The following is a 16,146-nucleotide window of genomic DNA, read 5'->3' as shown; positions in this document are numbered from 1 at the left end:
CAGGAATTAATTTAAGGAAACGTGTCTTCCCCCCCCAAATTGGGTTTTATTTAAATTTCACCTGTTAGCAGGTCGAGGAAGGAGGCGGGCTTAGCGGTTGATGACGTCACACGCGTTTTAGGGTTAGGGTTAGGGTTAGGGTTAGGGTTGGACTGGGACTGGGACTGGGACTGGGACTGGGACTAGGACTGAACCCTTCCCCTCGCAGGATAGGGGGAATATCCCCCCCTCCTGGAGCGGAAGGAAGGTGCATGGTCCTTCCATCCACGGCCTCTCTCAGGGCCATAGTCCCTGTCCTGTTGTACAGGGTTAGGGTTAGGGGTTTGGTTAGGGTTAGGGTTAATTAAATTTTCATTTCCATTTTCTTTCATTTTTTGCACTAGAAAGAATGAGAAAATGTTTGGGGGGGAAATAGCCTCCATAATGTTCTTCATTTGAATGTACTTCGTTCCAAATTGTACACCCAAACTATGGCATCTTTACCTAGGTAGTGTATTGTATTTGTATTTTAAGATACATCAAAATGTAACTAATTATAATATATATAATTATAATTAAAATTCATAGTAGACTATTTTATAGGCAGTGAGTTTTAATCAGGTGAGTCGCTATCTTACGATCTGAAAAAGATTAACCCAACAATATGTTTTGCATTGATTTTGGAATTGACCATTCTCTAACAATTTATGGAAATATATTTTTTAATCATTTTATTTCTGTTTGTATTGAACCACATTGAAATCAAACACTACTGCGACCATTAAAAACTCCAAACAACTCCACAAATGTGAAAGGGTTGGCTCTAAGCGCTCTTTATTATTTATTTTTAAAATACGATTATTCCCTCCTTTGCCACTAATTTTATTTTATGTATGTTTGGAGGTTCCTTATTTTCTGAGTAAATATTAATGAAAGTCACAACTATGCTATCTGTAAACGTCGTCAGCTACCTGTTAATACAAAATTTAAATATTAGATTGTGTGTACTATATCTCCTTTCCTTTTGTAAAGGTTGGTATATGTAGTGATGGGCAAATGAAGCTTTTGAACCCTGGACGGAAATGGCCTCAGTTCTTGAAGCTGCTTGTACAGTGACCTCTCCTGGTGCACAGCATGACTGCATTATTATTTTCATAAATAACAGAGTAATATCCGTTTCTGACATTAAGGCATTCTTCTTTTCCTCATTCACTCACACTATCATTTTAAGCGTGAGGGAGACAGAATGAGGACCAACAGCGAGAGCAAAAAACAATTTCATTGTGTGTAATTATTTGCCAAAAGCCATTGAAAAGCTCTTCAAGCACAGCATTGCATCACCCGACTATTAATCACGTAGAACACATGCTCAAAGTAAATACAACAATACAATACTCAAATGGGGGGCAAAAAGTCAAATTCGAAAAAAAGGCTGGACGTTCTTGTTAAAAAACAAAAAAACTAATTCAGATATGTGTGTCAATAAACAGACACATATACAAGAAAGTTCTAAGGCAATCAATCAATGCATCCCAAAATAACAATAAAGGAAAGTGTGTGTTGCCAAAAATGGAAACTTAGATCTCCTTAACTTTTTTTGAAAACTTTAGATGGCATTTGGGTCTGTAAAAGAAACCACTCGTGTAAATGTATGCAGTGGGACAGCAGTTGGCAGGCTTAGTTTTTTTGTGGTAACTAAGCACAGCAGCATGATGTTTTGCTCCCTTTTTTGAATTCGCATGCTGTGAAATCGCTGTAGAGGAAGCTGAAGTTTCTCCGTTTGGACATAAAACCATATTAGATTTCATGTTGTTAAACAGACTATTGCCTTTTTTTAATATTGTTGTGTTATTGCATTTTAAAGTGTCTTGGGATAAGCGCTGATATTCTCTTACTCCAAAATAAGGTCACAGAGATAAAAACGGATGAGCAGTTTTCCACCAAGCCTTCAACAGTGTTGAGTAAAACCAACAACCTCTTGTGCGGGACACACTGTACTGCATCTTAAGTATCTCTTAGTAGTAGTGATTGTGAAGAGCCTTTTTAAAGTTGCTTTAAGCGTGCCATTAAATGACTAAATAGTGAGCTAGTATAAATGAGAGCACAGTGTAACACCGTCCTTCATTGGAAACATAAACACAGAGTGGCTCTAAAAACTTGCATTAGTAGCCCGAGGGGAGGAGGGCGAGCGCTGGCATCAACAGCATCCACAACAAACACAAACAGCTGTGAAAATAACCTTCACCAAACAAATATGACTTCCACTTGCTAATCCTTCCACTCTCAGTCTATAGAGCTGTTTTTTTTTGTTTTTTTTGCACGAGGTATGCATTCATGAGTTGTGTACAGAAATCTCACTCAATACTGTTTCTTTGTTTAAATGTCATTCGTGGTCGATGTTTTTCTGAGATATGGTGACATTTTCGCAGATAATGTAACGTGTTTTAGTCTCACATTGCATGGAAGCTTATATCGGATACAGTATGACACAAAGTCATTTTGTAATCAGTTATTACGGACTGACTAACTTCTTGCTTTGGGGTACATTCACGTGCTTTCAGCTAATTGTATGCTAATAGCGGGAACTATTTAATAGGTAATTGTTTACTATTAAGCTAACCTTTAAAAAGCTTTTTATATGTTTTAGTTTTACATTTGAGTTTTTTTTTTTTTTTAACATATTTGCCTTTCACTTTTTTTCCCATGTTTTCATTTACAATGAAATTAATTGGTACATTCCTTCAAGGTGATTGAAAAAGCTTGGTCCAATCAGATACTATTGGCCCTGTTATGGATTGGACACCCAGCATAAATAGTAAAAATACTAAATGTGTGCTTACAGTTTGGACTTGGTGGAGGTCTGCCATCGCCATCTGCTTTGAGATGATGCAAATTAATATAATTTAGGCTTAAGTCTCTTCCAGGTGACAAGTAAAGCAAGCTATGATAGGGGTAACAAGGAAAGAACAAAGAAACAATGTTTTTAATGTAAACACCCAAGCACTGTGCCCTGAATAATACCAATGATTCCATTTTAAGTATTTAAATGGACGAAAGTATTTAGGCTAATGATACACATCAAATCTAAACTACAGTTCAGGGTCAGAGTGAAAACGGAATTTCCTTTCAGGGATCATAATCCTTAAAATTAATTCATACATGAACATTTTATGTGAAGATGAATAATTCATAATTATTCAAGGTCAATAGACTAACCACCCACCCTCCCCCCCCTTCCTCCCTGTGATGTTCTTATCTGGATCTCTGCAGGTTGTTGACAACTGACAGCACCTCAGCATGAACTTGCAGATTGTTCGCAAAAGATGGCAGCGCTCATATCGTTGGAGGTAAATCAAAGATGTGTGAAGTCTTTACCACACATTTTCCAAATTTAGGTTTATTCCGTCCAGAAGCTGACAGTCTTGTTTCTCAAAGCAGATCAGGGTGCAATTAAAAGTGTGGCTTGAATGGAATAGGAAATGGTGGCAAAGATATGTGCAGTCTCTGAAACATATGGGAGAATGTTTTTGAGATCAAAATTAAGATGCACATAGATATCACATTCCAAATGAAACTCTAGAGCAAGGTAATTATAGTTAACAAAAAGGAAATAATTATAATTCAAGTTGAAACAGCGTTTTCGTTGACAAAGTCAAATAAGGAGGAGACTGCTTTAAAAGTGGGTCTTAAGTTTTCACTCAGAAATAAACACTTCATAAACACTGGATGAAATCCTTCTCAATCAACACCTCTGGGCTTCTGTTAATGTGTGGTGGTAATTTTGTCATCAACAAACCACCCCCAGCCTGTATTTTTGCCATTTTGTTGTGTTTTGCCATAAGAGGGACGGTTCTGGGCGGAAAGTCAATGTTTATCCCTCCAGCCAATCACAGAGCGGGGGGCGTGTCGCTGAAGGCAGGCGCAATGTTGACAAGAAGAGTGTGGGAGGTTGAGCCATGGGTTGAGAAATGGGAGGAGTCTGTTTTGAATTGTTTGTTTACAAACAGAAACGGTCCAAAATTAAGACCCCACCTTTAAAAAAAAAAAAAAATTAAAATAAAACTATAAGTAAAACTGACTGAAATTATATAGCGAAAATGCCCTTCATTTTTATCTATGTCGATTCATTTCATGAGCTTTCAAAGTTTATTTTAAATGTATTTATATGGGTAGCCAATTACTGAAAAGTCATGCAAAATAATTAATTTTGTTTACTTGATTACACTTAATCTTTTTACTATCTTGCACTCCACAAATACTCCATACTGTATATAAAAAATAAAATAAAATAAAAAATAATAAAGACTAACCTAAATGAAAAAACTGATCATTAAAAACTGATAAACCCCATTAAAGAAACAAGCAAGTTTCATAGGGTGATTACTATAAGAAGTGGGAGTAACGCATGCCATGATCCATCTGTGAACCTCCTTTCCAGATGGAATGCTGAAAGTCCCAATGTTCAAAACTCATCACATTTATCATTGGTTAGTCCTGAAAAAGTCCCAGCAGTGTTCATTTGTATGCGCTTTCTCTCACCAGCATCCTTGTCATTTATGCCCTCTGCTTATGGTGTGGAAGAAAGATGATGTGATTGAACAAGATTTGTCATTAGTCGCACAATAATTTGTCATCGAAGTAGCTCCACTCCCTCTACAAGATTGTACACTTTTGGAATATCGGTTCTAATACAGAAAGTGGAGCTGGCTCTTCACAATCTGTACCCACTAATTTGCAAGCATACAATTGTCCAAAATATCTTGGTAAGACAAATAATTAAGATTCTGGGAACAAATGTGGCAAGCCTAATTTCATATTTCTTAATGAGTTGATATAGAGCTGGGCCCCAATATTTATATTCACGTGATGTATGATGGTTATTAATTGTGTCATGCTGCACATGCCATACTTACCGATTGCCTCCCTGTGGCAACTAGTGATTACTGAATGTTCTTTGTTGACTCAGTGTGTAATCATTCACTCAACAGTTAATCACGTTAAGACTGATGCAAATGTCTAAAACAGCGCTGCTATGGTCAACAACAAATGATGTGTTATAGTCAGTGGCCGGAGGACATGAAAAGCATGTGGACCACCACTATGTAATTTTACACAAGCGTACTGTAACCACCTTGGATTTAACTGTCGTCTTTCTAGCAACCAATCACAGCTCAGCTTCTGAAAACAGGTGAGCCGTGATTGGTCATTACCTGAGTAACTGTGATGTCATATTCAGTTGATGGCAAGTAGCAAAATGGCCACCCCCTGAGATTGATAAAAAACAGGTGGATTTTTACTGCTTAACTCAAATTCCACAAACACAGTATTAATCGGAATGCCTTGTTTAGACCAATGGGGGCACATACAACATATTATTGTGAAGAAACATTTTGGGTTGACTTCTATTGTAACTCCAGTAGGCTACAGTTACACTGCACAGTAGCAGATAAGAAAATGACATAAATAAATAAATGCAAGTACCGGTAATCAATTAGAGTGTTTATTCTCCGTCAGCAGAATAAATTGTCTCTCTTTCCTTCGTGGTAGCCCAGAGCAGATGCTCCCTCTGTTGCCTCCGGATCCAGACAAAGCCTGGGGACTGTAGCATCACGAGCCATTAATTCCTCCTTCAGGTCTCCTTTCTGTCACCTTCGTCTTACTTCCTTATTCACAGGGGTGATAGCTTCTCCTAATTATTGGTCCCAAGTTGGCAACTCTTACAAATTGGCAATCATCCTCTCAATGTGTTACACATACTTTACTGTACGAGGTGTGAGAGAGAGAGAGAGAGAGAGAGAGAGAGAGAGAGAGAGAGAGAGAGAGAGAGAGAGAGAGAGAGAGAGAGAGAGAGAGAGAGAGAGAGAGAGAGAGAGAGAGAGAGAGAGAGAGAGAGAGAGCTAACCAGCTGACCATTTTAGAATAGTCATCAGTAGATTTGAATAAAGTTTGAATCTCGTCACGCTGACTATTTTTAGATTACTCATTGGTATAACTGAATCAAGTTTGAAACTCGTCGCCAACAGACTGTACTCACTTCCGGGTTCAATGAGTTGCTAGGCGACGACACCGCTTTTCCTGCTGCGTCTTTGTCTTGAGTTTTGGTGGTTGTTTTTCGCCTGATATGAACGGGATGGAGATTGTCCTCGAGTACACGAAGCCCCGCAGGGATTTTGGCCGCCAATGTCTCTTCTCTGACAGGCCCGCGGAACTGCTTGCGGACGTGCCTCCGGACTCGGACCTGGCGCAGCAGTTCATGCCCAGAAGCTGCAGCGTTCAGGCGCTCCAGTGTTCTCGGGACATGTCCGAGCACCAGGTAGTCTTCTCGCTTCGTCATTTTAACCATTGAACATTTATAGAACTAAATACAGCTTCATTTTAATGAATTACAATGTCAAAAGCTAATTTATTTTAGTAGTTTAATTCAAAAAGTGAAACTTATGTTTTAATTTAAAATACTGGGAAAATACTTTTCAGAAGGCCAATTTCCATTTAATTTCTGTATTGAAAACATTGTAATTATTTTTTTTATATACCGTGGTCATTTTATTGTTTTTTTCACTATAGTTTTACAAATATTTTGTTTATTAGAATCGACATATAGCTCACAGCTCAGTTCACAACCTTGACAACTTAGAATATTTAATTGAATTCGTTTTTTAATATTATTATTATATACGTCAATGATCAACTTCTTTGTCATATGTCATAAAACAATTAGCGCATTAACCATGTTTGTGTGGAACTAACCCATCACTGGTTCATTGTGTTTACGTTGCAGGTAAACACAGAGAGGTTTGAATCAGAAAGCCGTGGAATAAACCACGTGGAAGGGGGGTGGCCCAAAGACATTAGTCCTCAAGAGATGGAGCAAACCATTCGTTTCAGGAAGAAGGTTGAGAAGGATGAGAACTACTTGAACAGCATCACGCAGCTTGGCGGTGTAAGACCCTCTGTTGCCCTACGCTGCCTAAACCAGCCAGCCCGTAAACCGTCCTGTACTCTATAATGTCATATCTGTTGGGTCCAGGTTATCGGGCACTGTGTTGGACAGAACACCGCCGTTGACATCTACCAGAAGTACTTTGAGAATGAAGATCTGCGGGATGAACTTCAGGAACCGCCATCTGCTAAAACGATCAATGTTTTCAGGTGTCTGATGACATACTGTCCCCACAGGAGCTCTTTCTTTTACTGATTTGTGGATGTCGGACTTGCACTTGGATGTAACAGTTGGGATTGTTTCAACAGAGATCCAAACCAGGTGAAGCGAACCGTTACCTGTCTGTCCTGGCACCCAGACGGAGGAAGGAAACTGGCTGCGGCCTACTCATGCCTAGAGTTCCAAAAAGCCTCCACAGACATGAGCCCGGATGCATACATATGGGACATTGGTAAGTGTGACAGATATGTAAAGAGGTCAAGATACCGTACAGTTACTTGGATATTTGTGTTTTCCAGAGAATCCCAACAAACCTGAGCTGACTCTGAAGCCGGCGTCTCCTCTTGTCTGTTTGGACTACAACCCAAAAGACTCGCACACTCTCGTCGGCGGGAGCTACAATGGACAGATTGGTGGGTTCGTGTAAAATGTGGATCACTATCAGTTCTTGTGTGTAGTACAGTTATTGAGAAGTCCAGAATGTGGTCCTGGAACAGTAAATCTCTGTGTGAGAAATTTCTGTCCCAGATGACTTTGGGCCAGAAACAGGTCGGCTGCCAGACAAGGATTTCGATTGAAGAACATCTTAAGACTTGTTTTGTTTTAGTGTTCTGGGACACCCGTAAAGGCAGTCAGCCCACGGACGTTTCCTCTCTGGAGCATAGTCACAGGGATCCTGTCTACAAAACCATTTGGTTGCAATCCAAGACCGGGACAGAAGCCTTCTCTACATCCACTGATGGACAGGTCAAGATGTACATCTAAATTTTGACTCCTCAACCAGAAAGACTGAACCATGTTTTTATTTTTGCCAGGTTCTGTGGTGGGACGTCCGTCGGCTGAGCGAGCCCACAGAGCAGTTAATTCTGGACCTGGGTAGGGAAGGGAACCTGGACCGGGCTTTGGGAGCGATATCTTTAGAGTTTGAAGCCACCATGGTGTGTTCCGTCAAAGCGAGTTAAGACTGAGTAAAAGTAAATGTGTTTCTTAAATTGTCCTCTTGTCTCTCCAGCCAACAAAGTTCATGGTGGGGACCGAGCAGGGCATTGTTGTGTCCTGTAACAGGAAGGCAAAGACTCCAGCCGAGAAGATAGTGTGCACCTACAACTGCCACCATGGACCTGTCTATGCCCTGCAGAGGAACCCTTTCTTCCCCAAAAACTTCCTCACTGTGGGGGACTGGAGGGCTCGAATTTGGTCCGAGGACATCAAGGAATCGTCCATCATGTGGACCAAGTAGGACACGAGTTTATTTACTCCACCAGGGATGTATTTTGTAGTGATGGGAAAATGAAACTTCATGAAGCACTTTACTCCACTAGATGGTGCTCTTGATTTAAAGGTAAAGGCTAGTGTGATGGATGCATCTTTAAACCAAGAGTGCCATCTAGAGGAGTCCAAAAAGATCACAAGTGCTTCATGAAGCTTCATTTTCCCATCACTAATTAACACCAACTATTAAGAAAACACAAACTATTAGGTGAATAAGGCCCGTAAATAACACAGTGATACCTTCTGAGTGAATGAAGCTATATGAAGCTTCATGAAGCACTTGCAATATTGTTTCACTCCTCTAGATGGTGCTATTGGATTAGAGATAAAGGCTAGTGCAATGGAAATTGTTTAAAATTACACTGCATCTTTAAACTGAGAGTGCCATCTAGAGGAGTCGAAAAATATCACAAGTGCTTCATGAAGCTTCATTTGTCCATCACTAGTATTTTGTAGGGCTGACTGGATTCTTCAAAAACAACTATTCTTTTTTTTAGCAGGTGGTGATCCTGGTAATGGTGCCCCCCCCCCCCCCCCCCACAAACTAAAATTGTGTAATTGTCGTTTTTTTCTTGGCCAAGTCCCACGTTGATGTCTTTACTTCAATCAGTTACCAGATGTCGTGCCTGACAGATGCCAGCTGGAGTCCTGTTAGACCCTCCGTCTTTTTCACAGTGAAGATGGATGGCGTGCTGGACATCTGGGACGTCTTGTTTAAGCAGAACGGCCCCACGCTGAGTGTAAAGGTACATTCGTTTCTCACGTGGTTACCTAAAGCCTAAGAGCATGTTTTGTGAGAGAATCAAGCCCAGTGTTGTTTTTCAGGTGTGTGATGAAGCTCTGTATAGCTTGCGTCTGCATGAGAGCGGACGCCTGGTGGCGTGCGGCTCTCAGCAGGGTGCAGCGACAATACTGGAGATCTGCTCGGGATTGTCCAACCTCCAGAAGAATGAGAAGAGTCTTATGGCTGAGGTGAGATCCTTAAAGTGGAATGTCAACAGGGCAACAGGAGATCATGCATTTCCTAACCAGATGTATGACAAAAATGCTACTTTAAAATATGGACAAAATACGTGCAAATGTGGAAAATGCGTGCTCTTAATATATTTTCTTTCTCATAGTCAATTTCTCAATGTAATGTATAAAACGTCAACTGTCCTAACCAACAACAAATGGTTTGAAGCAAACATCAAAATAACCACATACTGTGATTTTTGGGGGGGATTTCCCCCAGTGCAAAAGACTCTTGTGAAGCAAGATTAACATTCAAGGATGGTACAAAACAGCAAACCAACATTAAGTGCAAGAACTGATTTTGTGCATTTTTTTCCACAAAAATCAACTTGCTCAAAATGTTAATATTATTGAGATACTATGTTTCTCTTGCATATTATTCCAAATCCGCAAAAACTTATTAGGACTACTCATGTTGTAGCATAGGGCAGTATATGTGAACCTAAGCCATGTCTGCCATCTAGTGGTGAATAGTGAAATCACAACTTAAAACTTCAGTTGATGCATATTTGCAGTATAGCACTTGCAAATTATTAATGAATTAAATTATTTAAATTATTAGTGAATTTAAAAAACAGCTTTTTAATATTCGGGGTGTTTTTATTTTGTTAATGGGATTTATTCCCTATTTATGCCGTTTGCCATCGAAAACGCGTCTTGAATGTTGATCAGCATTCTTTAAATAATTTTTGAGCTTTGTAAAAATATTTTATTAATTAGGCAAGAAACATGAGACTTAAAAATGGCCCTTTAAATTTTTTTTAATTTAATTTTATTTATTTTTAATTTATTTATTTATAATTCAATTTAATTTGTTTTAATAAATAAGCAAGAAGCCACTCAGAGTGTGGTCAACAATTGCCTATCCCTGGGTTAGGGCAAAGAAAACGGATGAATATGTCGATCCCATTCCAGAAGAACAAGAAGCATCCTTGTGTCAAATGTGCATCCACAGATGTTAGAGCGTGAAGCCAAGCGCGAGAAGATCCTGGAGGCTCGTCAGAAGGAGCTGCGACTGAAAGAAAGGAGTCGCTCGGAACAGAGCCGAGAGGACGAGGCGGGCCGAGACGCGGCGGAGCGAGAGGAGACCCCCGAGCAACTGATCGCCAGAGCTGAGCAAGACTTCTTCAGCATGGTGGAAGCTGAGAAGAAGAGGAGGAGGGAAAAGGAGGAAGAAGAAAAAACAGGTGATCACAAATGGATATCATAATCTAACGAATCATAGTTAGTATATTGTGGAATTATTAACAAAATAACACTATTCTGATAAATGCAAAAGCAATATTTGTGCTTTCTCCTTTCATGATAGTGTGACTGAGAATCTTATTAAAATCTAATCTTTAGCCATCTAATCTCACTTCCATTCATATGTATGTTTTTTCCTCTTCCTTTATCTCAGATTAGCTCATAGATGCGAGGCAGACAACAAGAGTGCACCAGCAATGCTCATCTTGGTGTGAAGCTTAGTCATCCTAAAAGAAAAGTGACCAGCATGCACCTGGATGGTGAAGTGTTTTTTAAGAGTCAGTAAAATGATGGATTATTTTATTTTCCACATTATTTTGTTGTCATGATGAGGGTCACAGCAAGTGAGTTGGAGTCTATCCCAGTTAACTCGGGGCAAGAGGCCAGGTACATCCTGACTGGTCACCAACCAATCATAAGGCATGGATTATTTTGTATTGTATAGATTACTGTTGCACCGATATATGTAATAAGTGACCAATCAAACATCAGTCACTTTCTGCCATTGCATTGCCTGCAATTTTGAACACACGTCATTGCCACATCTGTAAATGGGAGGTTGTGAGTCTGCCATGCACTGACCCGTGATTATTATTTTTTTTCTTGTAAGGGGCTAAAAATAAAAACTGTTAACATCCAACTAGAAAATGCAGCTTGAGAGAGAGAAATCATCTCACCGGGGCAATTTCCTCGTCCATTTACGTCAAACAATTTCTTACGGATTCAGAGAAGAATGGACGAGAAAAAAGTAAAGGCTTTGTTGTGTTGAATGATGCTTCTGTATGCCTCTCTGTTCTCAGAAGTACAATCCCAAGAAGAATCCAAATCATTAATGTTGTGACGTGCGTCATCGTGACATCTTAAACTGATTGCAAAGTTGTTGCATCATTTTCATAAAGCGTTTTTTTTCGGGAGGGGGGGGGGGGGTGTGCTTCTGCCAGTCAAATGTGTTGAAAATCCACATTGAATATAATACAACCAGTGTTGTATGTGATTGGTTATTCTGAACAAAGTCAAATAAATCTCAGTGATAAGACATTATCATTATTCCTTTATTATTTTGCATGTATTTTTGCTTTCTTGAAAAGGTAAAAAAAATTAATAAAAACTCCATTAATTTGTACGGGCTATAGGTCACACTAATGGTTGAAAAATATTGAAAATGGTTCGTCTTGGCCTTGTGTTTTTTAAAATCGCAAAATTACAATACAATACAAATGCCAGGTGCATTTGAATACGGGTGAGTAGAATTTTTTTTCATAAGGGAAGTGTGCATGAAAATATATTGTTTCATGTATATTGCATTTGTAATTAATTTTTTATTAATTTTTTTTTTTTACAATGAATCAATTCATCAACCATTTAATTACTTCATCCAATTTTAACAAATGAAAACAAATAAGTGCAGCCAACTGACATTCTATCACTGATTACAAGTGACAAAAGTTGTGCCACGGGAGCAAGAAGTTTGCTCATGAAGAAATGGAGATTGATCTGCGTGATTTATTCATGCCAGTTAAATTGAAATGAAGAACTCCTCCCCTTGAGGGTGCTTCTCGCCACCTAAACAAATCACTGACAGCTGTCAATTAAGCAGAGTGCTTCTATTAGACTGAGTGCGGCTGCTGGAACCCACAGCGGGGTGTGCCGCTACTGTGTATGCTCATTTTGCATTAACTCACTTCAACATAGTTCATTGGCACCAAGATGGTGGCAAATCAATACATTTGCTTTTAATTTCTTTGGCCTGAGCACAAAACAAAAAACCAGCTGACACCACTGGCAACATGAAATATTGGAATGGTGGGTTCGTCTGTGAATCACGTTCTCTTACTGCAATGTGACATTTGGAAATCTATTTGCTGCTATAGAGTCATGCGAATGAATAATGTACCAGTAGTCAGAGGCTGTCAATGTGTGATCTAAGGGCATTTGAGTCTCCAAATTGCAGTCTAAATAGCTTTTATCGTACATGTAATTGCCTTGTCAGTTATTCCATAATTTCGAAAGCATTTGCATTTCCATCCGTTCAAATTTGGGTGGCGTGAGAGCTAGAGTGGATACTAGCTGAATTTGTGCGAGAAGTGGGGTACACCCAAGATTATAATTATAATTATAATTAATCGCAGGGCACTCACATATAGTATAGAAACCAGCAAGTGGACCAGTGCCCAGTTGCATACAGCAGATGGCGCTGTAGTTAAGAAAGAAGTATGGATTCCATTGTGATTGATTTCAAATAATTAAAAAAAGGCAGCATGTGATTGGTTTGTCTGGCTAGTAATAATTCTGATGCACCATCCATACAAAGTATGTTCCATGTCAGTTTCCTGTCACACGCAAAGTAGCTTTTGTCTTTCCCCTGGGTAGTGAGTGTTTATTACTTTGATTCTTGACTTGTTTAATTTAGTATTTTTGATTGGTCCCAACTGGTTTTCCTCTATTTATTTATTTTTCAGAGAGAGAGAGCGAGAGAGAGAAAGAGAGAGAGAGAGACAGAGAGAGAGAGACAGAGAGAGAGAGAGAGAGAGAGACAGAGAGAGAGAGACAGAAAGAGGAGAGAGACAGAGAGAGAGAGAGACAGAGAGAGAGTCCATGCCGTTTCCATGCAGTTCCATGGAGTTGGGTTCTCCACACTCCACGTTGCAAAACCTCGAACCTCGATACTATCATTTTTCCTTAATAATGACACACAATAGTAAATCTAAAATCCATTTTAGTACACATGGGTTAAAATTGACCTCAGGACTGAAGATGTGCAGCACCCTCAGTAGTATAAAGATGGCATTCTGGTTAATATTGCGTTGGTGGATTACGAGTTAAGCAGCAAAATTACCTGTTGTTATCCATCTCGGGGGTAGCTATTTTGCCCTTTGCTGTTGACTGATCACCTGTTTTGTTAGTTAGGTCATGTGATGTTCACAAGCTGAGCCGTGATTGGTCATTGCCTGACTCTTAGCGACTGTGATGTCATTTTCAGTAGAACTTGGTAAAATGACCGCCCCCAGAGACAGATAATGGGTAGATTTGGCTGCATTTTGTCCGTCATTTATTGGTAAAATAAGATGAACTGTACTTACTTACTTACTTACTTACTTACTTACTGTACCAGTAGATGTCACTCATGCCATTATTACATCTGTCAAACAGAGTCACCTAGCGGCGAAGCTATGTAAGCACTGCAGCAGCCAAATGACTTGGACTGAAAGATTACACAGCACAGGAGGTAGAAATGACGATTTCATAATTTGGTGATACATTGTGTTTTAGGTTATTTTAGGCTTCTCAATCGTCTATCTTTCTTTGTACAGATACATTAGTTATAGAAGTAGCTCGATGCTGTTAGCCGTTAGCTGCTAAGCTAAGATAAAGCCAGCGTTCGCCTCGGCGTGCTACGCAGGTTGTTGCTCACATTTATATGTTTATGCAGGCGAGCACTGATGTGTTTTAATTTGATCTGAATGTTGCAGTTTCACAAAAAGAAATGAAAGAAAATAAAGAACAAAGGGACAAAGACAAAAGGTTACAACAACCACGTGTCCTAATTCATATTGCACAAATGCAATATTAATCACAATACCGTTTTTAGAATAGTGGGGCCGCATAGAACATATTTTTGTAAAAAAATGTTTTTGACTTGACTTCCATTTTTTTTTTATTGTATTAATTTATTTATTGCTGTCAACGTGCGTCAAATTTGACCCGAACAGTACATAAGAGTTAAAAACAACATTTTCCATAATACATCCCCTTTGCAGTTATAATTTTGTATGGTTTGGTTCGTTTTTTTGGTTACGATTGGCTCCTTGTTAAAATCTGATGGCATTGAGTTCTGGAGTTTACCATGTCTTTCAGGGTTCATATCAGTGATGTAACGAATCTTTTAATTTCATGTCTCCGTTTTCATCGCAGAGCAGACACTACACGAACTCTGAGTCACCCCATCATGAGCAACTCCTTGTTTGCCTTCTCCCAACTTCTCTCAAACATCTATCGAATGAACAGTCAGTCTATCGAACAACCCCCGCCACTTTTTTCTGTCTTTTTCTTCGCCCTTTCTTCCCATCAGCCGTTGCAATGGGAGGCTGAGGAAACCTGGCGATGACTGGTGTAAAAGGCGGCCCCATCGCATGTATTATTCACAAAAGCATGCGAGAGCAGCTGTTGCCAGCCTCATTAGACCAAGATCACATCGAGACGTGTGATACAATGGTCCATCTGATTGCGCTGCTACGTACTTGCAGTGAAGATCAAGCAGTTTGCCGTAGCTCCGAGCAATACATCAAGAAGGAATAAATGATTCGATACGAGTATATTTCTGATAAGGCTAGAAAGCAAATATCTTGAGAAGACACTTTCCAAAAAACTGTCCCAGCGGATTTGAGCATTGTAGATGCATCCTATTGAGCTGGTGATTCCCTTACTGCCCTGGCCTGTCACTCACCTTGATTTGGCCACTAATTAAGAAAATTGCTACAGAAGGGGCCTCTCAGTTCACACACAGGGCACACAAATCAATGTTGTTGTCTTTCGAGGCTAGACGGTCATCAATAATTAAGAAATATTATCTGATTTGAGCATGGTTGCATAGTGTTTTTCTTTTCCCGTATTTTGCTGCAGTTTAATCCTGTTGATTGACGTCTGTTATTGCATCTGTGTTTTACAGTTGGTGCAAATTTGCGGCCTCTTTTTCTGCTCCAGTGTACAACAGCCAGATCCTTTAGCTAGATTAATTTAGAAGAGTGGATGAAGATGGAAAGCTGGAAATTGGATGGAGGTGGCGAGCGTGACGGAAAGATGGAGGAAGTAGACAGTGAGTAACACCAGCGCACCGCATTGGCTGTGTTTAGTCTCCACAGATTTGGTGCAAGCTTAGGCATTTTTGTTTTTACGCCGCAATTGAACAGTGTGGTAATCCAATTAAATGAAAATGGAAATACCAAATGATCCCCACTCCAGCTCCCTCATATTCTTATAAATCCTCTCTAACATTCACACAGCCTAATATACAGTAATATAGTAGATATTAGCAACTTACTTAGTTCAGCAAATTTGTAATATCCTGCAAGAGGATAGAAATTATGTAGCGTGGAGGAATACGATTTATTTATTTCAAAAACTGTTTTAATTTATGGATTGTTGTGTGTATAATGTATGTAATCTATTTTTTGGGATTAGAAGGTAAATAGCTCCAACAAAATGGGCAAAATGGGAATGATAGTGAACATCTTAAAGCCTCTTTTTTTGAAGAAGAAGAAGAAGAATTGCTGTTTGTTGTGAAGTGAGTTGAGTTCACTGCTACGATACGGCGCTTGCATGTTAAGTTTTTACCGTCGGGTCACTTGTATCTTCCCCAAAAATAGTTTTGAATCTCATTCACTTGTACAGGAATGAATTGACCTATCCGGATAGGTTTTAACTGTGTGTTAACTGAGATCCAGTGAGGTTCTGCAACACTGCACATTACGTTCACAGTA

At 39.5% G+C, this 16,146-nt stretch overlaps 2 protein-coding genes across 4 annotated transcripts in view; both read left to right on the top strand.

Annotated features, from left to right (window-relative positions):
- The first annotated feature begins 6,063 nt into the window (after nucleotides 1-6,063).
- On the top strand, nucleotides 6,064-11,449 carry dnai2b (dynein, axonemal, intermediate chain 2b). The gene is made up of 12 exons (XM_086096969.1): nucleotides 6,064-6,292; nucleotides 6,758-6,919; nucleotides 7,007-7,128; nucleotides 7,228-7,370; nucleotides 7,438-7,551; nucleotides 7,746-7,885; nucleotides 7,954-8,076; nucleotides 8,151-8,374; nucleotides 9,021-9,156; nucleotides 9,236-9,382; nucleotides 10,380-10,611; nucleotides 10,824-11,449. The coding sequence occupies exons 1-12, from the start codon at nucleotides 6,101-6,103 to the stop codon at nucleotides 10,826-10,828; spliced, it is 1,740 nt and encodes a 579-aa protein (XP_085953095.1). The 5' UTR covers nucleotides 6,064-6,100; the 3' UTR covers nucleotides 10,829-11,449.
- A 2,197-nt stretch (nucleotides 11,450-13,646) lies between these two features.
- The window catches only part of LOC147161796 (matrix metalloproteinase-17-like), a 73,706-nt gene continuing 71,206 nt past the window's right edge, over nucleotides 13,647-16,146 (top strand). For 2 of the 3 annotated variants that reach the window (XM_086096136.1, XM_086096134.1), the window contains exons 1-3: nucleotides 13,647-13,724; nucleotides 13,820-13,895; nucleotides 15,336-15,482. The gene's annotated coding sequence lies outside the window, so the exon portion shown is untranslated. The remainder of the gene's footprint in view (nucleotides 13,725-13,819; nucleotides 13,896-15,335; nucleotides 15,483-16,146) is intronic. The other variant, XM_086096135.1, reaches the window with a different exon arrangement.

This window comes from Leptonotus elevatus, chromosome 15 (assembly GCF_054856555.1).
Source record: "Leptonotus elevatus isolate MCC_2025b chromosome 15, RoL_Lele_1.0, whole genome shotgun sequence".
Classification (NCBI taxonomy): domain Eukaryota; kingdom Metazoa; phylum Chordata; class Actinopteri; order Syngnathiformes; family Syngnathidae; genus Leptonotus; species Leptonotus elevatus.
This window is presented reverse-complemented; position numbering and strand designations above follow the sequence as displayed.